At 35.5% G+C, this 24,546-nt stretch overlaps 3 protein-coding genes across 3 annotated transcripts; 1 reads left to right on the top strand and 2 right to left on the bottom strand.

Moving 5' to 3' along the window:
• The first annotated feature begins 1,890 nt into the window (after window positions 1-1,890).
• On the top strand, window positions 1,891-5,327 carry LOC147550157 (cytokinin riboside 5'-monophosphate phosphoribohydrolase LOG1-like). Its single transcript, XM_086671069.1, has 7 exons — window positions 1,891-2,139; window positions 2,679-2,776; window positions 2,944-2,974; window positions 3,905-4,004; window positions 4,588-4,658; window positions 4,813-4,956; window positions 5,056-5,327. Exons 1-7 carry the CDS (start codon window positions 2,020-2,022, stop codon window positions 5,146-5,148), a joined length of 657 nt encoding a protein of 218 aa, XP_086527195.1. The 5' UTR covers window positions 1,891-2,019; the 3' UTR covers window positions 5,149-5,327.
• A 2,556-nt stretch (window positions 5,328-7,883) lies between these two features.
• Window positions 7,884-11,901, bottom strand: LOC147550156 (BTB/POZ domain-containing protein At5g03250-like). Its single transcript, XM_086671851.1, has 4 exons — window positions 11,607-11,901; window positions 10,331-10,400; window positions 9,000-10,214; window positions 7,884-8,589 (listed from the first exon to the last, which is right to left on the bottom strand). The coding sequence occupies exons 1-4, from the start codon at window positions 11,663-11,665 to the stop codon at window positions 8,056-8,058; spliced, it is 1,878 nt and encodes a 625-aa protein (XP_086527977.1). The 5' UTR covers window positions 11,666-11,901; the 3' UTR covers window positions 7,884-8,055.
• Window positions 11,902-22,606: 10,705 nt separating this feature from the next.
• On the bottom strand, window positions 22,607-23,970 carry LOC147550155 (uncharacterized). The gene is made up of 2 exons (XM_086665317.1): window positions 23,051-23,970; window positions 22,607-22,646 (listed from the first exon to the last, which is right to left on the bottom strand). The coding sequence occupies exons 1-2, from the start codon at window positions 23,968-23,970 to the stop codon at window positions 22,607-22,609; spliced, it is 960 nt and encodes a 319-aa protein (XP_086521443.1).
• Window positions 23,971-24,546: the final 576 nt, after the last annotated feature.

The raw sequence follows: 24,546 nt of genomic DNA, 5'->3' as shown, positions 1-24,546 counted from the left end.
AAGCTAAATAGTTTCCGGGGTGTGAAATTTTAAAGGGAATACGCAAAATTTTGAAAATTTTCCGGGGAAACATATTTTATGGGGAATATGTTTCAAAATAAAAATAAAAAACTCTCCACCTCACCTCTCTCCTCCATCTCATCTTCTATCTCTGCCACCTCATCATCTTCACCGACGAAGGTCGCCGGCCGGTCAATTTTCCGGCCGGCGACCTTGAAACATTAAAAAAAAATTTCTCTCTCCTCTCTCTCTCTAAAAAAAAAAAAAAAATTTTGTTTTAAGACCTAAATCTGGTCTGTTCTTCACGAACAGATTCATGGTCTATTCGTGAAGAACAGACCATGAAAGGTCTGTTCGTGAAGAACAGACCATGAAAGGTCTGTTCGTGAAGAACAGACCAGACCAAGGTATTCTATTCGTGAGGAACAGATTTGTTCCTCACGAACAGAACATACCAAGATCTGGTCTGTTCTTCAAGAACAAACCAGATCTTGAAGAACAAACCAGATCTTGAAGAACAGACCAGATCTAGGTCTTAAAATTTAAAAAAAAAAAAAAATTTGAGAGAGAGAGAAATATTTTTTTTATTTTTTGATGTTTGAAGGTCGCCGACCGGAAAATTGACTGGCCGGCGACAGATGATGAGGTGAGGTGGAGAGAGAGAGGTGAGGTGGGGATTTTTTATTTTTCCCCCTAACAATTTACAAAATAAAATTGTCAAACAAAATTGACCAATTTTTGACCAAGTCTTCACACCTCGAAAACTATTTAGCTTTCCCCAAAGCGCTGGCCTAATAATAATAACAAATAATAATAATAAAATATCCAATATATATTTTGTCTATAGGCTCAATATCTTGAAATGTTCCCATGACATTTTGTCTATGGACCAAATGTCTTGAAATTCTACTAGACATTTTTCTATGACAAATATATATATATATTTTAATAATGACTACAGTGGTCATTAAAAGGGCATTGATACATTGATACGATGTGATAAGCACGTTAGCCTAAAGCTGGACGAAATTAAATGACTTAAAACCTACATAAACTATTTTATTTGTAATCAAGTTCAATATTTCTGGATTTGCACTTTCAAAGATCGAGTCTGAGACCTCCGCATTGCGGAGTAGATGCATTGACCATCTGGGCAACAAATTGTTGAGCCAAATGTCTTAAAATGTTAATAAAGACATTTATCTAGAAATAAATGTTCTGAAACGTCTTAAAATATCTACGAAATATTTTGTCCATGAATATTCTTCTAAGTCCCTGTCCACTCCCTTGTATAAATTCTTAATAAGAAAATCTAAACTCCAAACAATCAATTACAATATATTCATAGTATCTATTTTTTTTTTTGTTAAAAGTTCATAGTATCTATTTGATTGGTAAAATAGTTATTCTAGGTTTGATTTTTAAACTTCAAACTCATGTAATCGGTCCATATATAGAAATAAGTATATATAATGATCCTAGTGTGCAAGAGAATTCTAAATTTGTTTCTTTTCTTTTGTATTGTCCAAGTGAAACTTGTAAACATTCTTAATAAGAAAAATCTAAACCCCCCTGTCCAGTCCCTTGTATAAATTCTTAGGGAGATTTTATAGGGCCCCCTTATTTTTGTTAAAAGGCCTCCCTTCAGTGATAATTTAACAAGTAAAATGGTTCATGGGGAGGCCTTATAAAACTTCCCAAATTCTTAATAAGAAAATCTAAACCCGAAACAATCAAATTTCTTAGCATTAATGATATCAATGGAATGAAACTAAATTTTTTATACTAATTAATAATGAAATATGGGTGTGGGTCATGGGTGTAGGCGTGCCGGGTTCTACGCACGTGTGTTTCTGTTTATATATACTGCATAAGAAGACGCACTCAAAATTTATCCAGCCAAGCAAATTGTGTTTCTGTTTACAGTGTTACACCACCACTACCCACCACCATCACCACCACTGTAGTGAGAGAAACAAAAGAGTACTCAGTAAACAAACTTGAGAGAGAAAGATAGTAATGGAGAGAGACAAAGAAATGGGTATTTCCAAATTCAAGAGAATTTGTGTATTCTGTGGTAGTAGTCAAGGAAAAAAGAGTAGCTATCAAGATGCTGCTATTGAACTTGGGAAGGAGCTGGTAATGCTTCTTCCCTCTTGGATTTTATTACAATCATTTCTTATTCTCTTTTCTGTTTTTTTCACTCTTAACTTGGGGATTACTCAAAAATTGGTTTTCTATAATGGGTTTTGGTTGATTGTGTTTTCCTGGGTGTGGATTTGATATGGAGATTTCATTCAATCCTTTTCCAAGTTATTTGATTTCGTGTATTGTAGTTTGGGGTTTTCCATTCTCTTTTGATTTTTGTAGATTCATTCAAGTAAAACCTTTCTTCTTCAATGTTTTTCCCTCTCTTTCTCTCTCTCTAAAAACTCCAATTGTACAAGCTAAAGTCTAAAGTAATTCTTCATCTCTTAATGGTGTTAGCACTTTCCATTTTTGAATGTCCAATCAACATTGGGTCCTCCTCTCTCTCTCTCTCTAGATAGAAGTTAATGCACTTATAAGCTAGGAATGTTTCCTTTGATAAGTGGATTTTGATTATGCATTACAAAAAATCCCCTGAAATTTGACATCTAATCTTCTTATTAGGCTGATTTTGTGCTAATTTATTATAGGTAACAAAGAACATTGATCTTGTTTATGGAGGAGGAAGTATAGGTTTGATGGGTTTAGTTTCACAAGCTGTTCATGATGGTGGTAGACATGTTCTTGGGTAAGAAGCTTTTCTCTAAATTCAAATTCTCAATATCAATCTGAAAACAAAACCCACTACTCAAAAATCCACTAAAATCTAAATTTGGGGTTCTTCTAGTTTTTATTTATGTTTTATTTATTGTTCACTAATCTTGATCTATTTTTGTCATGGTATTGTCTATACAGAGTTATTCCCAAGACTCTAATGCCTAGAGAGGTATATTCCTATCTTAAAACTTCTTAATTTTTTGTATTTTTTTGAAAAGTCTATAATATATTATTAAAAAATTATGAGGCAAAGAATTAAACAATATAAAGACATTCAACAAATATATACCCAAGGAGGAAAACCCATTAAGGATATTATTATTAAAGATTTTTCATGCTAGAATAGCATTCCAATTAGAAATAAAATGTTAATTTGATTGAACCATAAGTTTTACTTGAGGATTTTTGTTTGTTTGTTTCTTTTTTCTTATCATGTTCTTTCTTTTCCTTTGGTTTTATATGTATGTATTTTATTGGGCTAAGATGTGATAACCACTGAAGTTACTCAATAAAAGGAGCATTGGGTGGTTCCTAAATTTGTTATTATCTTGGTTTCTTTTTTGTTTTCACCATTTTTTGTGATGGGCTTGTGTCCTCTATTAGTGGTTGCTCAACTTGCTCCTTTTTATCTGTTTTTATGTGTGCTTTGTATCATATCTCTTTTTCCCCCTAATACCACCCAAGGCTTCTCTCTCATGTGTCTATGTCTCTCTATGTGAAAAAAGTGACCTTTTTACTCCTACAAAATATGTGCTACATCATTTTTATCATAGCAAACCAATTTTTCTTTCTTTTGATGGCTTGGGTGAAATTTTGGCGGACTTCGTCAGATTCCGACCGACTTTTTACGTGCTTTTCTGGTTCCCTCATAATTGTTGTTTTCACATTAGGTAATCTAGTGTTAGTGTTAATCACAAATTAATTGAAAATTTTGGATCAAAAATTGCTAAACCTATCTACACCACCCTGCACCTCTAATCATTGCTCATAGACCTAAAGAAGTTTCCTGCACAATTTTGCATATCTCTCTCTCTCTCTCCTCTATTTGCTTATTTTATTCTAAATTGTTTTGTTGTTTTTGGTGTCATTGTTTTTGCAGATAACAGGTGTAACAGTAGGGGAAGTTAGGACAGTGGCAGATATGCATCAAAGAAAAGCAGAGATGGCTAGGCAATCAGATGCTTTTATAGCCTTACCTGGTTAGTGATAATCCCCCTGCAAAATTCTATCAAACCCTTTCACTCCTATGCAAAATCATGACATGAAAATGAAACCATAAATGCCCTGTATTTCTAACTTTGTGAAAGATTAAAATCACCATTTTTGTTTATTCCAGTTGTTGAGAAAAGAAAGAAAATGTAACTAAGCACCTAAAAGAAGGAAAAATCTTTGATCTTATTTCTCACAAATTCTTAAGACAATCCTTTATATTGAAGTATTGAACTATATAAGTACAACCCATTTCTGGATACCTCTCAAACTAGCTAAAACATTAATAAATCACACTGATATCTCTTACTGTGCACTCCAAACATTTATGATTAGAGACCAAAGAATCCAAAACCCTAGTTCTTGATACATCAACATCTCACACTGAAACAAATAAGGCTTTATAAGAATTTTGTTCTAAATCAACTTAAATGTCTTTCCTTTCTTGGACTGTATGATCTCATTGCCTGAGCAATTACTGAACTAATATGAGAGAAAGTCATGGTTTTTTTTTCCCATTAATAAACTGATTTTGTAAGTGTATACTCAAGAACTCTAATTATGTGAATGCAGGTGGTTATGGAACTCTTGAGGAGCTACTTGAAGTGATAACTTGGGCTCAACTAGGCATACACGACAAACCGGTAATGCCCATTCCAAAATTTATAAACGTTCCCGTCTAGATTATTAGTATCTACCCTTAATCCTCTATGTATGATATTTTGATTGTTCAAGCTAAAGATAGCAAATAGTTTATCACTTACTAATATGTTATTCGATTTCTTGTGGACTACGAAGGTGGGTTTGTTGAATGTTGATGGGTTTTACAATTCATTGCTGTCTTTCATCGACACAGCTGTTGAGGAAGGTTTTATTAGTCCGAGTGCTCGTCATATTATTGTTTCTGCACCCACAGCTAAAGAATTGGTAAAGAAACTCGAGGTAATATACTCGAATTGTCCTGTATAAAGTGTGCGCATATACATATACCGACATCTAGAGTTTATATCGTTTGTCTTTTTTAACATTTTGTACGAACAGGAATATTTTCCGCGCCATGAAGGAGTTGCGCCCAAGTCAAACTGGGAGATGGAACAACTTGGGTACTCCCCAAAATGTGATATTTCTAGGTGAAGATAGGAGATTACAGAGAGTTAAGCAGATGAATTCAGGATATGGATAGGATTTTGACACATTTGAAGGGACAAATTTGGAAGACCAAATATTTCTACACTTAGAAAATTACTACTTTTTTTTTTGGGTAAATTACAACCAAATGCCTTCAATATAAATAAAATAGTAAGCTTTCACTATTCCCTTGTCTCTTCCTTTTTTGTGTGTTGGGTTATCCTTGTCCTCACAGTCTAAAGAGAGAATGTTTGTGAGGCTTTTAAGTAGAGTATATAAAAAGGTTCATATGTTTCGACTCAGAATTTGTGACCAACGGGCTGTCTTGTGATCCCGATAAATGTCTGACAGTTTGTTTTAGCTCCCACGGGCCAAATTCTTTTATGTCTTTATCTAAAATTATTGTTATGGCATTTCTGTAAAAAAATATTTTTCTTTTTTATCCTACACGTCACTCTCTCACTCTTCCATTTGATTTCTCCCTCTCTCCACCTCATCTCTTCTTGTTCACTAAAGTCGCAGGCAGATGGTCGTCGACCGACCACCTTTCCAGCGACCTTCAAACAAAAAAAATTCTTCTTCATCATCTCCCACCACCACCAACAACAACTATCTCTTCTTTCTCCCTCTATCTCTTCCTCTCTGTTCGATGAAAGGGAATCGTTCGCCATAACTCTGTTGATTTTACCAGACGAAGAAGGCGGGATTTGGAGGTTCCAAATCCGCCAAAGGGTTACCCCAACACTTCTCGTCTTGTTAGGCTAGAGCTTATTTGTCTGATTTTACCAGACAAAATTTTGCCGTTTCTCCTTGCCTTAGCCAGACAGAGACGAGCGACAAGACAGAAAAAAAAGAGGAGAAAGAAATAGTCGAAATAGTGCATAAAAAGACTAGGGTGAGTAAAGTGATTAAAATATGACTCATCCTGTTCCATGTTTGTCCATATAAATAGCAACTATCTTTATTTTGGTAATTTAAAAAAAAAAAAAAAAACAATCTTTATTTTGGTTTACAAACCTCATCATCATTTCAAGGCTCCAAACATCTCAAATGGAAACGACAGAGTTTTATCGAGTGAGGAAACAAAATGGACGCTACTATAGATAACACAAGAAATAGAAGAATAATATTTATCTTTAGTTGTGTTAGCTTGTCATATGTACCATGTACCTCGCGAGGTCGGTACTTTGGTCACGTTGGATTTAATCTGTCAATTTTGTTGAACTAGTGACTTGTATTACAAATACATTATGCTTCGGTTAAATTCGAAGTTTTGCTTGAGTAATAGGAGTAATATTGATATAAATAATGAGTTCCCGACCACCCAAGATTCAACAACATACTTAATGGATAGTCATGTCATTGTGTTGTTTTTTTATATCTTTTCATTATGGTTTTATATTTATGACTTCTCAAAAGGGGAATTAAATGTGAATGTTGTCTACTTGGTATTGGGTGGGTTAAATTCAATGGTCCAGAATTTGTTGATTTGACTTGAATGGGGGGAATAGGATAGAATATTTGAAGGACAATATGATAGATGAAGGATAGAGGGAAAGTCTCCAATATTTGAAGGACGGTACCCTAGTTACGGTTGTCGACTTGGGATGGAGAGAGAGAGAGGACCCTTCATTTGTGAGTACGACCTTTATATAGTCACAAACATGTTTTTATAGAGCAATTGGAGAGAAATACAAAAAATGGTTTTGGATATATCACAAGTTGGACGAAGATGGGATAAGGTTGTGGATGACATATTCGTGCTACCATTATAACAATGTCTTTTTTATTGGATACAACATTTGTGAGTACGACCTTTATATAGTCACAAACATGTTTTTATAGAGCAATTGGAGAGAAATACAAAAAAAGGTTTTGGATATATCACAAGTTGGACGAAGATGGGATAAGGTTGTGGATGACATATTCGTGCTACCATTATAACAATGTCTTTTTTATTGGATACAACAATTGTCCACCACTTTTTCGTGGAGTAGTTGGAGGCTCACTCTGCAATTTGGAGGTCCCAAGTTTAATCACGTGTAAGAGAATTTAATTTTTTTTTTGAATTTGAGTATAAGTAAAGAAAATGTAGATTCAGGTATGCTACCAAGTTTCAACTTTTGAGAATTTTTATATCTACTACACATTGTTTTTACTAACCACACAAGCATCGCCCTTGATTTTGTCAATCAATTAAGTCTAGATCGTGTTTTATTTGCACATCCTATGAGCACCACCTTATGAAAATCACCGGCAAATAGATGGTCATGCATCTATCTGTGATTTTCATCGGGAAAACAACAATTCTCTTCTTCCTATCTCCACCACTGTCTTTTCTCGTTCTCTCTAATCTACACTATAGAGAGAAAAACAAAAAGAGAGCAGTGGTAGTGGAGGAGAGAGCAAGAAGACTTTTTCTCTCTCTCTCGTGGAAATTGCTCGTAAATGACCGACCGACTGTTCGATGGTGTGTGTGAATAGAAGGTTTGTGCAGTTGGGATAAGTTAGTGGATGTGGGTGGTGGTGTGTGTGAAAATAGATTTGTGTGTGGTTTGTGAAAGTGATGTGTGCATATGAAACATCTCCTTGCCTCTGGGCTCTTGGTAAACTAGGCCGGACCCTCGGACCAACTTAGAGCAGACCAGGTTACTTGCTAGCCCAAGCCCACAACTAACTGATCCCAGTGGACCCAGTCAAGGACAAACCCCATCCAGTTAAAATCCCTAATAAGAAAGAAGTTGCAGGTGAAATATCAAATTGTAAAGGAACTGGATCAATTGATTACAAAAGGCCATCATCTAACCATAATCACTTAATTACAGTAACCAATCTTAATTATTTGACTAATTAACAAAATCAACATTATCTCAAAGTCTTAATTCTCAACAAACAAAAGAAAGCCAATCTTAATTATTTGTGATTTTTTTCTCCATTCGAAGTTGGACCTGTTGTTTTCAAATTGCAAGTTTTCGATGTTGTTTTCGTATTGCAAGTTTTCGAGGTTTCAGAATGAGTGGGTTGTGATCGTATAAACCCGAGTTTTCTGCAAATACTCCAACCACTTTTTGCTTTCTCAAGCTTTCCCATTTCTTGTTTCATGTTCGAACATTCCTTCTCAAGCTCAGCTACCCGCGTTCTCATTTCATGAATTTCCACAACTTGATCACCTTTTAGATTATCCTCATGTTTTGCTTGGATATCATTCCTAGCAAGCGCGAGATCCCCACTTCTACTACGTGGATTCACGAGGTTGTCATTGACAAAGAACCAACCAGCAATTGAGGTTCGAAGACGAAGCTGTTCAAAGAAGAGAACTTGAACGATTACTCGAAGTGGTAATCTCTCATTTTGTGCTGCATGTGTGCATGCTTCCAGAGAGAGTTTCTGGCAGTTCATGAGCCTGCAGAGCTGCTCTCTTTCCGAATCTGTGAGCCATGGGTGTGCCTGAAATCAGTGAATAATATGTAATATGTAAGAATGCTTGAAACCAAAATTACCATTTCTTGTAGTTGTAGATTAGGATGTGCCCTCAATCTTAGCAAGTGACAAGACCTTTTTATGTGGGCTTATGGTGCCTCTGCCGAAAGAAAACCCCATGGTCATTAGGCTCGGGCCTGTGTGACAAAAGTGAGGACAATATGGGTAATGATTGGGACTTGGGTCGTTACATTTCTATTGTTAGATAAAGGAATTCCAAGGTTTGAGATTATGAACCAATGATGATGAAACTATTCGTAAAGGTAGGTATGTTTTCTTAATAAGTCAGTACAAGGAAGGCCGACTAGTAGATTCATGAACTAGCCCATATATATTAATCTTTACATAAACATTTACGAGATACATATTTTTTTTACCTTTAGGTATATATCGATTGCACGATAGATTCCATCATCAAGAGGCCTAGCATATTCAGGGATAACAGCTGCAAGTGACTGAAATTTCGGGAGCTTCAAGTTAACATCGGGTGCAACCTCCGCAAGATACCCATCGACTAGCTTGGCTACCATTGTCACTGGAGTAAGTGGTAGTGAACCATCAACCAATTGTCCTTCTTCAACCATGGAAGGAGAAGCTGGTTCTGGTTCGATTTGGTCCACAGACATAAAGTGATCGAGAATTCTCTGAACACAGTCGATGTCGTAATGTGTTTCTACTGAGTAACCCATATTCGGTATGAGAAGATCATCAAGTGTTGCTTGGTCTAATTGCAAACCGATTCTTTTCTCCAAGTTCTCTCTACATGATGGACTTGCGTGCAACATCATTGCAGTTTGAAGTAATTTGAGCAAAAACTTGGTGAAGATGACTCCCTTACAATTGGGTAGTAAGTTCACAATCTCCTCGAGAAGAATCCTCTGATCGGCTTCTAATGGAGTCGAACTAGTAGAACCAGAGTTAACATGGTTCACATTCTCTTTGAAGCTTAGTCCAGGAAGATATTTCTTCGCGTAGAACATGAGAGAACCAAGAATACCTTCAGGATTCATGTCTTTCGACTCAACAGCCAAAATCAGCCTCTTATAAAGAGGTAAACTAAGGAAAGAAACATCTTCATACCACCAATCTTCTCCCATCGATCGTGGCTTAGCTTCCGTGCATATTCCATTCCAAGAGGTATTTGTTCCCGAGTTTTGCGCATTATTACATCCTGACACAGGCCAGCTGAATAAGCTTGGATCTGAACAGGCTTTAATTGCTAATGAATCGATACATCTAGAGACGATGTGAACTTCTTCTGCATAAGGAAGAACTTCTTCACATGTTTCAAGTGCTTTAATGGAGTCGGTCCAATTTCCGAAGAGTTCATCTAGGAAATCCTCTGTTTGCTTAATGAGATTCCCCTCTCCGTAGGCCTCAGTCATCTGAAGGTTCTCGGCAGCACATCGAAGAGCAACAACATTGAAGGCAGATATTTCTATTTTGACACCATAACAAAACTTTGCTACAAGTTCAAAGGTTTTTGCTCCACCAGGTATATCATGTAGCTGCAAAATGCAGTTTTGGCCATCCTCACCCGAGAAATCTTCAATAAGTTTTTCTAATAGTCCACTTCTTGAAAGTAATGGAAACTGCACACAGAAAGCCGTTAGCTATTGTAGGCAGTACATAACTAGCAGAAATATACAAGAAACGCGTTTGAGTGAAGCAGAGGAAAAATGAAGTGAGATGGTCGAGATTAATGCACCTTATGAAGATGAAAGGACATTTCCTCAACTTCGATGACAACATCACTCTGAAGCCCGGTTGTACAGGTCCTGCAGAAATGAAATTTTGAAGTTATGTTCTTTAAAAGGAAGGAATGACTAAAAGAGACAGAAAGATGTAAATAGCAGGACATGTCGTCATGAAAACGACCTATCATCTCTATAATACGTATTCTAAATTAACCGAAGAACTCACTAGTTTCCTAGTGAAGTAAGAAAAACTCCGGACACTCCTAAAGTACAAAATGAAGGATCTAGATCAATGGAAACATAGTGTTTTCTTGACATGGCGCAGTAGTTTATAGAGGACCATAAACCTCCACGAATGAGAATCGAAAAACCTTGTTCTCCGCGTATAAAGACACATATTACTGTTGGTGTTAGTCCCACATTGGTTGCGGGAGGGGGAGGTGGTTAATTTATAGGTGTGAGGCAAAGTCTCACCTCTTAAGCTACTTTTTGGGGTGAGATAGGCCCAAGATCACTTGGGGGCAAGTATGGCCCATGGACCACACCCACAAATGGCATCGATGCCCACATTTGACAAAGTCTTTCAGGTCGATTGTTGAGGGGAAGATAGTCTTCCAGTTCGAATGTAAGAAGGGAAAGATTGTTGGTGTTAGTCCCGCATTGGTTGTGGGAGGGGGTAGTGATCAGTTTACAAGTGTGAGAAAAACCTCCCCCCTTGAACTAGCTTTTGGGGTGATAGAAGCCCAAGACCACTTGGGAGCAAGTACGGCCAACGACCACGACCACAATTACCACCTAAACTAAAATAGGCTTTACAATGCTGCATTTCTTTCGGATATACGCAAAAATAATTGAAGTGTCTGGAAAAACAATAATCGCGAATCCTCGTCAACTATCTAACATTCGAAGGTGACTAAGCTAACACCCATGTATTTATAGTTGTGCTATAACTTAAGGATCAAAACCCTATTTGAAATGAATGCTTGGAAGCCAAGGCAAGGTTGCCTGCTAAATCTTAAGTAATGAAACCCCAAGGGTATTTATGATTATGTACTCATTCAAGTAAACATCATCAACTCATACTCAGATTTTCATTTTCAATGAGATGAACACAACTATGACAAAAAAAAATACTACTAAATTGTTCACGTGTGTAAGATAGAAATGAATCCAAATAAATGGGAATCTCAGAAATGGAAAATCAAAAGAAACCCATTTTAGTTTTCCTAATTTTATGACAAACCCAGAATCCATAATTCATCAAAAATGAATGAAATCAAAGGTTACCAGGTTTGGCCTTGACGTTGAAAGGCTTCAGATTTTGAGCCTAACTTCATGCATGCCATCTACGATTCTGAATTTTTCTGATGATTTGATAGGAGACAAAGTTTAGAGCTCTTTCTAAGCATGGAGAAAATCTGAGGAAACAAAAAACTATGAAAAAATGGAATTTGGTGATTGTTGTTCTTTTGGGTGAGAGAGAGAGAGAGAGAGAGAGACGAGAAGAAAGAAAGTGGTCCGAGTCTAAAGGAAGAAAGAGAGCGAGAGAGGTTTCCGCACCACAGTATGAACATCCAACGTCACTCACATTTGCACGTGTTCCACTTTTTGTATTTACTGCAAATTTTATAGGCGCTACTAAAAAAATAGGGCCCATCCATAAACTTGGTCCAAAGATTTGGAAGATTTTCTGTAGGGTGTTTGTCTCTAAAGCGCCCAGTCTTTTTGCTCTTAGCCCATATCTTTTGGCACTTCCCGTGGACCTCCGACTAAGTAGTCTGATCTACTGATTGAGGCAGTCGATTAGGCACGAAGAGAGAGGAGGACCACGAGTAAAATGAGGGAGTCCACACACCAATGACTAGTCGCCCCAAGAGGAAGGGGGTTAACCGTGACCCATTTTTGTTAAAGGCCATCGATATCTTTTTCACTCTCCTCCTAAAATTTGATTTAAAGGAGGTGCCTGTAATACTTGAAGAAGAAAATGGCTTGGACTACAAAACGGCTTGAAATCCTAAGCATTTGGAGAGATAAATGATATTTATAACAGGATTTGGTTCCGAAAAAGTCCAGAGATAAATAAAGGGGTCGGGAAGGAGCTATGATCCACTAAGGGTGATGCCTTCCGATCTCTGAAAACTGTATAAACTACATTCTCTTTAGTTTCGCTATATATCAACTAAAGTTTGAGTTGATCGTCGCAAGGAAATCACAAATAAATTTTGATATTGGGCGCTCGCGTTAAATCATTTTACATCAAATATTGTGGTACTTTTATGTTAAGAATCTTATTTAAAAAAATCAACGATTCGTGTGGTTTCTCCACATTTCTTTATTCCTACTTTTAGAGATGGAGAAGAATGATGACAGGGACAAAGAAATATATGATGAAAGAAATAAATTGGGCTTCAATGAAAAGTGCTCGAAATTAAAAGTATTTAGATTCCGAATGACGAAGGGCACTATAATTTAATTGCACAGACAAAGGAAGATAAAGATGACTGATACTTGAATTTGATTACTTCACTTGACTTGTTGGACTTGAAATTAAAGTTCAGATGCTGATCTATTTACAGACCAAAACTTTAACCCACTGACTATAGCCACCAATAATATGGTCCCCACTAACTTAGTCATTAACGCCACGAAAGCAGATAATTTACCACTATATTGACTCACTAATTACTTAATTAATTTTCTCACTAAATTGAGTTTATGTAAAATTTAACACACTTCCTTAAACTCAAATGGCATAACGACGATCACGATCTTCAACTTGAAAAATAAATCGATTTTTATGGCTTAGTGTAAATATCAGTCATTTGTTATGGACTTAAAAACTTCATATCAATCTGGATTTTGTTCGTACCATTTGACAACTAATTTATCTACTTGATCACCATCATCGTATTTGTACTTTCGAGCATCATTTTCTTTCAACTGAATGGATTTCATATTCCATGGCTGAAATCCACCCTACATTATTTTACTACTTTTTTAAAAGTGGTAGGATCACTATCTGATAAAAATGCAAAAACTTCATCAGAATCATTATTATTATTGGTTACAACATAATCATTAAATCTCGACGGCATAACTCGATGACGAGTTGAACTGGGACTTAATTTTTAGGTATGAATTATCATGAGTATTGGGAAAAATAGATGTATTCTCAATAAATTGAGAATCTGACTCATCATCAATATTGATTCTCATTTGTTGTTTTTCTTTAACAGGGCAATCTCAAACTCCATATTCCTCTTCTACCGAATGATCATTTTCATCAATTCTGCAAGCTAATAAAAGAGTTATCCCTTCTCTACATCATCTTGAACAAAGTTAGCATACTCAGAATATTTATTGGAAATTTTACATTCTGATTTATGATGATCAAATTTTTTGCAACGAAGATATCTAATTTTAGATTTGTCATACCTTCCATTTTTTTTTGGGTTCCTTACCATGGTTTTCCTCTTTTTTATCGGCAGGTGTTCCACCACTAGAACCACCATTTCAAACACAATCACTTTGCTTTGAGAAGTTTAAAATAGACCATGCACCAACTGTCAGGTTCATCATATATTCGTGAGAACATAATGAACTCATTAAACTTTTAACTGACATAGTCGAGAGGTATTTTCCTTCTTTAATTGCAGCAACAACATATATAGTCAAAACAACTTGTCAATGAACTCATGATTTTCTCAATCACACGTAAATCAGTCTACTTTTCACTGTTAACCCGCAATTGTTAACAATAGATTGAACTCTAGAACAATAATCAGAAATACTTTTAGAGTTAATCATATGAAGAGATTCAAATACACATCGTATAGTCTGCGACCTTACATTTTTTTTTACCTTATTATCACTCTTGTAGAATCTTTGCAACAAATCTCACACTTCTTTAGTTGTTTCTGTGTTCTCTCAAACTATCCAAATTCGACAACCTCCCAAATTTCATGGAAGTCAAACAATGTTTTCAATTAGATACATCATTGATAAAAAAATTTCTCACAACATTGCGAAAGTTGAGGTTGGATTGACTTGTTCACAAAATATTCCTAGTTCTGATACGAAATGTTGGAAATTAAAAGTATTTAAATCCGAATGATAAGGGAAAATGTCATTTGCACAAACAAAGAAGGATAAAAGAAGACTAATACTTGAATTTGATTACTTTACGTGACTTGTTAGACTTTTAAATTTAACTACATACACTGCTCTATTTGTAGACCAAAACTTCAAGCCCACTTATTATGACTACTACTAAGATGATCCTACTAACTCATTAACTCCACTATAAAAAATAACTTGCCACCAAATTTACTCCCTAATTACTTAATTAATTTTCTCATCAAAATTGAAATATAAAATTTAGCAAAAAACATATATCATGTGATTGTCTCAAAGATTGTGTAACCCGTTCACAAAATATTCAAGTTCTCATTTAGAAATACTACAACCAATCAGGCAATCAATCAGAATGGATTCTATTTTTTCCTTCTCATTTCCCTTTCTCCAAGGTCAACAGTTAAAAATCATTTACTTGTAAAGTAGCTTAAAAGGATTTGATTATTTCTCCAAGGTCAACAGTTAAAAATCATTTACTTGTAAAGTAGCTTAAAAAGATTTGATTATTTCTATACTCTATGTTAAAAGGTTACAATGTTGAACTCATTTTTCTCATCTATTTTACCAATAAACAAATAGATAATGTTCGATCCCCCATATGTAAAAAGTCCCACTAAACCTAATTAACATAAGTAATGTTGTATTTTGATATTTCAAGCACTTGCCTTTGTTGACAAACTCCTTCTGTGTGAGTGAGGAAGAAATATTTTCTTTCAACAAAAAAAAAGAAGAAGAAATATTTTATTTAGGGATCTTCAAAGTGATGAGAGAGAGGGGCGAGATTCCAGAGAGAGATGAAGAGATTAAGTTTGATTTTGTCCACCAACCTTTGGTGCAATAGTTGGACACGCCTCTTAAATTTATGAGGTTGTGGGATTGAGTCTCGGTGGAAGCAGTTTGCCGTCAAGATTTATCCCATGTAATTTAGGCTATAAATAAAATAAATACATTTGTCGGGTTTTAGGCCTCTTTCATGTTGTTGGGCTTTAGGCTCTTTCATTTTTTATTTAAATTAGGCGGTTTATCGTGCTCATCACATCTTCATGATGTATCAATGCCTTGTAATGACTAACATAGTCGAATTCTCAGAAAAAAAAAGTTTGATTTTGAAAAAATAAATTTCAAATAAAAAGTTCAAAAACGGGTTTTGATGAATGTAATTTTGAAAAAAAAAATGGTTTAAAGCAGAACATGTTTTGAAAAACAGTTATACTTTTTTAAATATTGTTTTTGAAAATATAAAGTTTTAGAAAAATTGTTTGAAAAAAAAAAAACGTTCTTTTAATCAGATTTTGAAAAGCCTTTAATTGGGAAAAAACAAGTTTTGAAAATAACAAATTGAAAAGAAACATTTTTTTGTGTAGAAACAATATTAAAAAAAAAAAAAAGTTTATCTTTTTCAAAACAATCATTTTCCTAATTTTAAAGAAACTATTTTAAAATGATTTTAAGTTTGAAATTTGGGGGTAAGAGCATCTCCAATGCACCCGATCTTAAACTTTTAAGTGTCACATAGAACTTTTTTGGTTGTTGAGAGATGTGCTACATAGGACTTTGAGTGTTTTTATAAGAAAAACATCTCCAATACAAAATTCAATTGAGATCCTAAGATGATGCGGAAACATTTAATATTAAGACGTATTGTAGTTATCAAATTTAATTCTGAAACCAATAGAAAGTACTTTTTCTTATTAAATGTACGTGTAACATGTGTTACTATTAGAGCTTTTTTGAATGTTGCATTGGAGAAGGACTTGAATTAGAGACACTCAATTTAACCATATAGAAAAGAGAATCTCAATTGAGAGTTGACACATAAGTCGATTAGAGTTTTTTTTTTTCAGTTATGTATTGGAGATGGTCTAAGAATCCAAATCATAACAAATCTTAAGGGTAGGCTGGATTTTGATACTATACAAATTTGGATTCATGAACCTGTAGAACTTAAGAATTCTGAGATTTGAAGTTTTCAGATAGACAAGAGAATCAAAATTCCTGACAAATTTTAATTTCAGTAGTCATCCTAGTTTGGATTCTTGCTTCCACGCTATAAATTCTTACAATTTATTTAGACTTTGAAGGTCAATAATTAAACATAAGTTAATTCATGGTGATACCTAAGGGTTACTCTAATCTATCATCTTCCCTCTACTTCTTCACAGACCTTCTTGACAAATTTAATGTAGTATGCATTAAAAATTAACCAACTTATATGCACTTGTCGAAGTCAATAATATTTAACACCCACCCTCTACTTCTTCACAGGCCTTCTTGACAAATTTAATGTAGTATGCACTAAAAATTAACCAACTTATATGCACTTGTCGAAGTCAATAATATTTAACACCCACCCTCTACTTCTTCACAGGCCTTCTTGACAAATTTAATGTAGTATGCACTAAAAATTAACCAACTTATATGCACTTGTCGAAGTCAATAATATTTAACACCCACCCTCTACTTCTTCACAGGCCTTCTTGACAAATTTAATGTAGTATGCACTAAAAATTAACCAACTTATATGCACTTGTCTGAAGTCAATAATATTTAACACCCAAACAATAGAATTGCTGTGTTCGATACAATCAATTTATACTCAAAAAACAAAAAAAAAATTAGGATTCAATTTCAGAGACAGTTATATAGTTATGTTCAACATGTTTTTTTAGTATTTATAATTAGATTGATTGATCAAGAGAAAGTCAATTTGATTCGATTGTTTATTTGACTTCTATGTAAAACTAATTGTGGCATGTGATCTGTGTAAAATATTATTATCCAAACGCTCATTGTTATCAATCCATCTAAGAACACACCCAATAGGGGTTCTCAACTGAGGGTATTCTCATCTCATTTTATAAATGGTGGGTGATTTGGGAAAATAAGAAAATTATTCGGGTAGAAAATTTTAAAGGGGAGATGTGAATTTAAGCGAATTTTTCTGGATGCAAAATTTTAAGGGGAAACAAGTCATCTTCTTATTCTCCGTCTCTTATTACCAACTCCAGCTACCACCACAAACTCCGTTCACCGCCTCTAACTCCGACCACCACCATTCTTCTCTCCTTCCACTAGGACTACAACTTCCATTTATCTTCTTCTCTCTATTCCTCCTTCTCTATTTCTCTCTCTACTCCTCCCTCTCCATTTCTCTCTCTATTCCACCCTCTCTTTATTTGATCCGGCGAAGGGGTAATCCCTTCGCTGGAAAGACGATAGATACGACCATGGTATGGGGTTCTCCCAAACATGAATGAGTTGGGACAATCCCAAACCACTATGTTTTTTTTTGTTGAAAGGGAATTTATTAAAATAAAGAGTCTATTACAATAAGCTAAGAAGAAAAACATAAATACAATAAGTAAAGTAGTACAACAAAATATCACAACTGAAGAGGTGCATAGTATAACTTTGGTTTGCAGAGCAGTCTTCATTGTGTAGATTGCAAGGCTGGCAGCTCTTCTGGAGTAAGATACCATAATTAATCTTGAGAGTCCGTCTATTAGTTATAAAGATGAAGCTCGTATCTAACTTCTTGTAACACTTAAGATGGATTAAACATACACCCAAAATTTCTGGAAGAAACAAGGGTGTCAGCAAGATGGAATCATAGGATGATTCCGGGGTATCCCGCCAGTATTCTCCATATACAGAGACCATATCCGATCGAATTCTACAATGTAGAAACAGTTCAGACACCTGGTAAATGGGATTGCCGTCATAGCCTGAGTATGAATACCCTGCTAATCCGACAAAAGATCGCAATTCAATTGCGTAAAGGGGTGGAAGTGAACATGTTACAGAACTTGAAATCAGAGTTAAATCTATATGACTGCCAAAGACAAATATAATCAACAAAAGGTGAGCTGGAAGATAAGTAACATACACTGCACGACGAAGATGGAGATTAATATACGTTATAGAGTGTCGACCGGGGTCGAAGGGAAAGTTTAGATGAGTGTTATTTATTACTAATCTGATAGATCGACGTAAGTGTCCAGCATATGTACGATTAGTGTTCCTAAACTGAATACGATGCAAAATCGGTGAAACTATCATGGATAGCCGATCAAAATGATCGTAATTAGATCGACAACATGGATATACTGAATAACTAGGAAAGGGTGTATGATTGTTTAAGGCATAAAGGTTCCACACGACAAGTTGACTGCCCAAAACGAGATCAAGATATACAATAGTAGTACATGACCTTAAAGGTTTGTTAAGATTGCAAAGAAAAATTAAAATTAGGGTTTGTTCATAGAGGGATTTGAGTCGGAGGAGAAAGACCTCCATATGATGAACTAAAGCTCTACCACTGTAAGATATCATCTTAAAAATCGAGACTCGAGGTGCAAAAGAGTGAAATCAACAGTAAAGCGAGCATACAACAGGAGGTTTACACTAATCTTGATTCTAAGACTATGAGAGAGTATAGAGAAATAACACTAGTTAAAAGAACACACAGCTGCTAGAGAAGTAAATTAAAGGATTAATCCAATTACAATGCAAGATGAGACTCACCCGTAACCTAGAAAGATAGTCACCCGAGAGGCTAAAGTGACTTAACTATGTCAAAATAATCTAAGGTTACACAGGATTGAACACTAGATGGGTAAGGTTACTTCCCTGAGTGGGTTGATCCTGTTCAGATATATCGACCAAAAGCTTGCTATCCTGCTTGATAATTTACTTTGCAGCAAGAGAGATACTTCCCTGATCTCTTGATTTGCTTGCTGGTACTCAAGGATTTTAGTTGTTGATATCTTATGTTGTTGTCGCTTGCTAAAGGTTTATATGTATTTTGCTTTGATTGTGGGTTGATAAAGTATTAATTAGTTCTTTAGTGGGGATAAAAAGGGTGGATTCACTCAAAAACGTGATTGCATGTTGGGTTCTGGTGGAGATTTGTGGATTGGAAGGTAGATTTAGGTGGTTTAGGGTTTCACTTTTGGGGAAAAGGAAAGGGAGGGGTTGATCGCCTGCTGACGTTGGGCGAGACTCTCTCTCCTCAAAAACCCATTATATATCTAAAGAAGAAAAAATATAGACAGTGAGATAATGATTTACGTGGTTCGGCTAAGCCTACTCCACGGGAGAAGAAGAGAGCTCGTATTTCTCATTCATGGAAGCTTGGAGGTGAGGTTACATCAGTTTTATAGATCAATACAGGCAACTAATTTAAGCAACACAATATAGATATCATATCTTGCCTAAATTGTTATACTCAAATCTAAGACTATGAAGGAAATAAGAATATACTTCATATATCTTTCAAATCTTCTCCACCAACACTCCCCCTCAAGTTGGTGCGAAGATGTCAATAGAGCCCAACTTGAACAAAATCTCTTGAAACTTTTTAGCCGGTAATCCTTTTGTGAAAATATCTGCTAGTTGTTGGTCAGTACGAACAAAGGGAGTGCAAATATTATTAGCCTTTATGTGGTCTCGGACAAAGTGGCAGTCCACTTCAATGTGCTTCGTTCTTTCGTGGAATACCGGGTTCGAGGCAATATGCATAGCAGCTTGGTTATCACAAAACATCTTGGTGGGTTGAGATGAAGCAAAACCTAGTTCTTCTAACAAGGCTCTAAGCCATATAATCTCGGAAGTAGTTGATGCCATGGCACGATATTCTGCTTCTGCACTAGATCGAGCAACGACATTTTGTTTCTTACTCTTCCATATAACCATATTACCTCCAACAAAAGTGCAATAACCTGTTGTTGATTTTCGATCAACCAGACAACCAGGCCAATCAGCATCAGAGTAGGCTGAAATGGAGTGTCCAGAATCATCATCATTCTTCCGCATCAATATTCCTCTTCCTGGTGATCCTTTTAGATACTGCAAGATCCTCGTTGCTGCATCCATATGATTAGACTTTGGAGAATGCATAAAGCGACTTATTAAACTCACTGCATAAGATATGTCAGGTCGAGTAATGGTAAGATAAATTAATTTACCAACTAACCTTTGAAATTGACCAATATCTAATAGTAATTCACCTTTCTTGGCAATCTTACCACCATTTTCAATTGGAGTATCAACTGGTTTTACTCCCATTTTTCCTGTCTCTCTTAACAAGTCTAAAACATACTTTCTCTGATTAAGATCCCCTTTTTTGAGTAAGCAACTTTAATACCCAGGAAATATTTTAATATCCCTAAGTCTTTGATAGCAAACCTCTTGTGAAGTAGATCTTTAAGTTTTTCGATCTCATGTTGATCGTCACCGGTAATGACAAGATCATCAACATACACCAACACAATAGTAATTCCAGAGTTACCTTTTTTTATAAATAAAGATGGATCGGCTGAGCTTCTTTTCAACCCATCCTTCATAAGAACTGAACTCAACTTAGAATACCATGCACGAGGCGACTGTTTAAGACCGTATATCGCCTTTTTTAATTTGCATACTAGATTAATGTTGCTTTGTTGAGGATGACCAGGCGGTATACTCATGTAGACTTCTTCTTCAAGATTACCGTTTAGGAATGCATTTTTCACATCCATCTGAAATAACTTCCAATCTTTGTTAGCTGCAAGAGACATAAGAACTCTAAAGGTGTTCATCTTGGCAACTGGAGCAAAGGTTTCTATGTAATCTTCTTCATATGTTTGAGTAAATCCCTTAGCAACCAACCTCGCTTTATGTCGTTCTATACTTCCATCACTTTTGTATTTAGTTTTATATACCCAACGACAACCAACAGTTTTCTTTTCGTGTGGTAACTTTACAAGTTCCCACGTCTTGTTTTCATCTAAAGCTTGCAACTCTTCTTTCATAGCTTTCGTCCAAATTGGGTTGGATCGAGCTTCTGTAAAATTTCTTGGCTCTTGATCACTCGATATTGTACTTAAAAAGGCAGAATGTGAAGGAGCAACATTATCATAAGTCAAATGGACCTCCAAAGGGTAAGCAACCGCATGGTATGTGAAGAGATCTTTCATTTTTTCTGGAGGTCTTGTCTCTCTACCAGACCTTCTTAGTATTGGAACTGCTTCACTTTGAGGAGGTATGATTTGTTTTTCTATCCTATCACTGGGATCATTATTTGTCGGAGTTGGTATTGGTTGATTTGTTGATTCAACAAGTTCAACATCATTGTTAGAGGATTCATTATCAATAGTAGGAAGTGGCATGGAATTGTTATCTCTGGCAGGAAGCGGTACCATGTCAGCCATATACTCCCCCTGGGATCGATTCCCAGATTCAGATTGAAAATAAGCATGATCTTCATCAAATAAAACATCCCGAGAAATCATAAGCTTTTTGGTTGTTAGATTATAACATACATACCCCTTTTTAGTTGAAGAATATCCAAAGAAAACACATTTACTTGATCGAGCATCAAATTTGTCACGATTTTGTGTTTGTTGGTGAACATAACACACACACACCCGAATACCCGAAGATGAGAGATATCAGGTTTATGCCCTTTTAGAACTTCTAATGGAGATTTAAAATTAAGGATTCGAGTAGGAAGTCTATTAATCAAATACGTAGCAGTTAACATACTATGAGACCAATACCTTTTGGGAACATTCATTTGCATCATGAGGGCACAAGCAGTTTCCAACACATGTCTATTTTTGCGTTTTGAAACACCATTTTGTTGCGGTGTGCCAACACAACTCGTTTGATGTATAATATCCTGACTGCGGAGATAATGAGGAAGTAACCCTTTGACATATTCTGTACCATTGTCAGATCTAAAATATTTAATTTTAGCATCAAACTGATTTTTCACCATGCAATTAAAATCTACGAAAACAGAATACACATCACTCTTAGATTTCAGTAAAACCAACCATGTTGCCCGAGACCAATCATCAATAAATAACAGAAAATATCTATAACCATCATATGAATCAACTGGAGCAGGACCCCATAAGTCTGAATGGACTAACTCAAAAGGCGTAGTAGTTTTAGATGTAGAAATATTAAATAATAAACGAGTTTGCTTAGAGAACTGACAAACATCACAGATACTGGACTCTATTGAAAAAGTAGGAAAAATATGAGATAAAATACGACTAGAGGGATACCCAAGACGCTTATGGAGAATGGAAGTTGGCACAAGATTTGTTGTATGACAAGCCTTATTCTGCAGACTGAACAAGTATAAGCCATTTGAGTAGACTCCTTTACCAATCATCAAATTCGTCTTTCGATCCTGAAAGATGACGGAAGTAGGTGTAAAAATAACATTACAATTTAAAGAATTTGTGATCTTTCCGACCGATAGAAGTTGAACAGGAAATGATTGAACTACAAGTGCCTCAGATGGAGAGCAATTTGAGAAAAAATAAACTTTTCCACTTCCTGAAACAGGGACTGTGCTTCCATTAGCCACAACAACATTATGCATATGAGATTTAGAAGAAAAATCATTAACAGATGAAGGGTCGTTAGCCATGTGGTCGGTAGCGCCAGAATCAACAATCCAAATATTAAATTTTGAACCAAATGAAGTAAGAAGAGCATGTAAAATATCTGAACTGTGAGAAGGTTTTTGTTTAGATGAGACAAACTTACTCATTTGTTCGAAAAGATGACTCATTTGATTAATAGTAGATGTATCAGCAATATTTGCACGCTCAGTCTTACCCATTTGCTGAAGTAATTGACTTTGTTGATTCAATGTAATCGAAGTATCAGCAACTGCTGCACGATCAATTTTACCTTTCTCAAAATTAGATTTGAGGTGAGGATGCAATTCCCAACATCGATGCTTTGTGTGCCCACTTTTACCACAATGGTCACAATGATATGTTTCACGTCGTCCTTTATTTTTATAATTTTTTCCTCTTCCACCACTAAAATATTTTCCCTTTTCTTCCTTCTCAACCATGAGAGCACTCGATTCAGGTATATCAGAAAAATTCTTAAAATTCATAGCCTTCTTTCGAGTTTCTTCACGTTGAATAGTAGAACAAACATTGGATAATGTGGGCAAAGTGGAACTCATAAGGATATTGCTTTTTAAGGAATCATGTTCTGGCTTGAGACTACTAAGAAGTGTAAAAATCTTATCTTCCTCTGCCGTTTGTAAAAGAACCTTAGCATCAGTTGTATGTGGTCTATATAACTCAAGTTCATCCCACATTCGCTTTAGTGTGCCGAGATGTTCGGTAAACGATTTTTCACCCTGCTTTACTTTGGAAATTTCACATTTAAGTTCAAAAATTCGTGCAACATTATTTTGATGTCCATATAAATCCGCCACAGATTTCCATAGATCCTTTGCAGATTCAGAAAATGAAAATATTTCACTAATATCCGGTACCATTGAGTTTAAAAGCCATGATCTAACAAGTTGGTCATTACCAATCCAATCGTCATACTTAGGATCCGCTAGATCAGGACATTTAGCATTACTATAAATGAAACTAGTTTTCCTTTTTCCACCAAGAGCTAGCATAACAGCTCTTGACCAACGAACATAATTAAGGCCATCTAGAGGAACAGAAGATAACTTTAAACTAGTATTGTAATCCATTTCCGCCATTAGAACACACAATAAGAAAAAAAAAAAAAAAAAGGAACCAGTATAAAATCTAAGAAAACTGAAGGGATTAAGGACTTATCTTGAGATGAGTAATACCAAATCACTCTTAACAAAGTATAAGAGAAAAAAATATCCAACCGAGACGCAGCCTTATCTTCTTTCCCAAACAAAAGAAACGATCTCCCTTCTCAATTTTAAAGAGAAAAATTAATTCTTCCAATCAAGAAGATTGAGGATGCTGTGCATATAATTTTCTTCAGAAATAATTATGAAGATGTTGTTTCTTCACCAACAATAAAAAAAATTCTGAAGATGTTGTTTCTTCACCAACAATGAAAAAATTCTGAAGATGTTGTTTCTTCACCAACAAATAGTGCTTATGAATATGGAGATGAAGGAAGATTGACTCAAATTTCAGTAAGTCAGAAAGGATTTGAACAGATTCGAATTGAAGCTTCTCTTGTTCGCAAAATCAGAGTGGATCTGACGTAGCTCTGAATATCATAAAGAAGAAAAAATATAGACAATGAGATAATGATTTACGTGGTTCGGCTAAGCCTACTCCACAGGAGAAGA

Source organism: Eschscholzia californica, unplaced genomic scaffold (assembly GCF_041429995.1).
Source record: "Eschscholzia californica isolate CP2 unplaced genomic scaffold, dmEscCali1.0.p SCAF_3, whole genome shotgun sequence".
Taxonomy (NCBI): domain Eukaryota; kingdom Viridiplantae; phylum Streptophyta; class Magnoliopsida; order Ranunculales; family Papaveraceae; genus Eschscholzia; species Eschscholzia californica.
The sequence above is the reverse complement of the archived record's forward strand: the minus strand, read 5'-3'. Positions and strand labels throughout refer to the sequence as shown.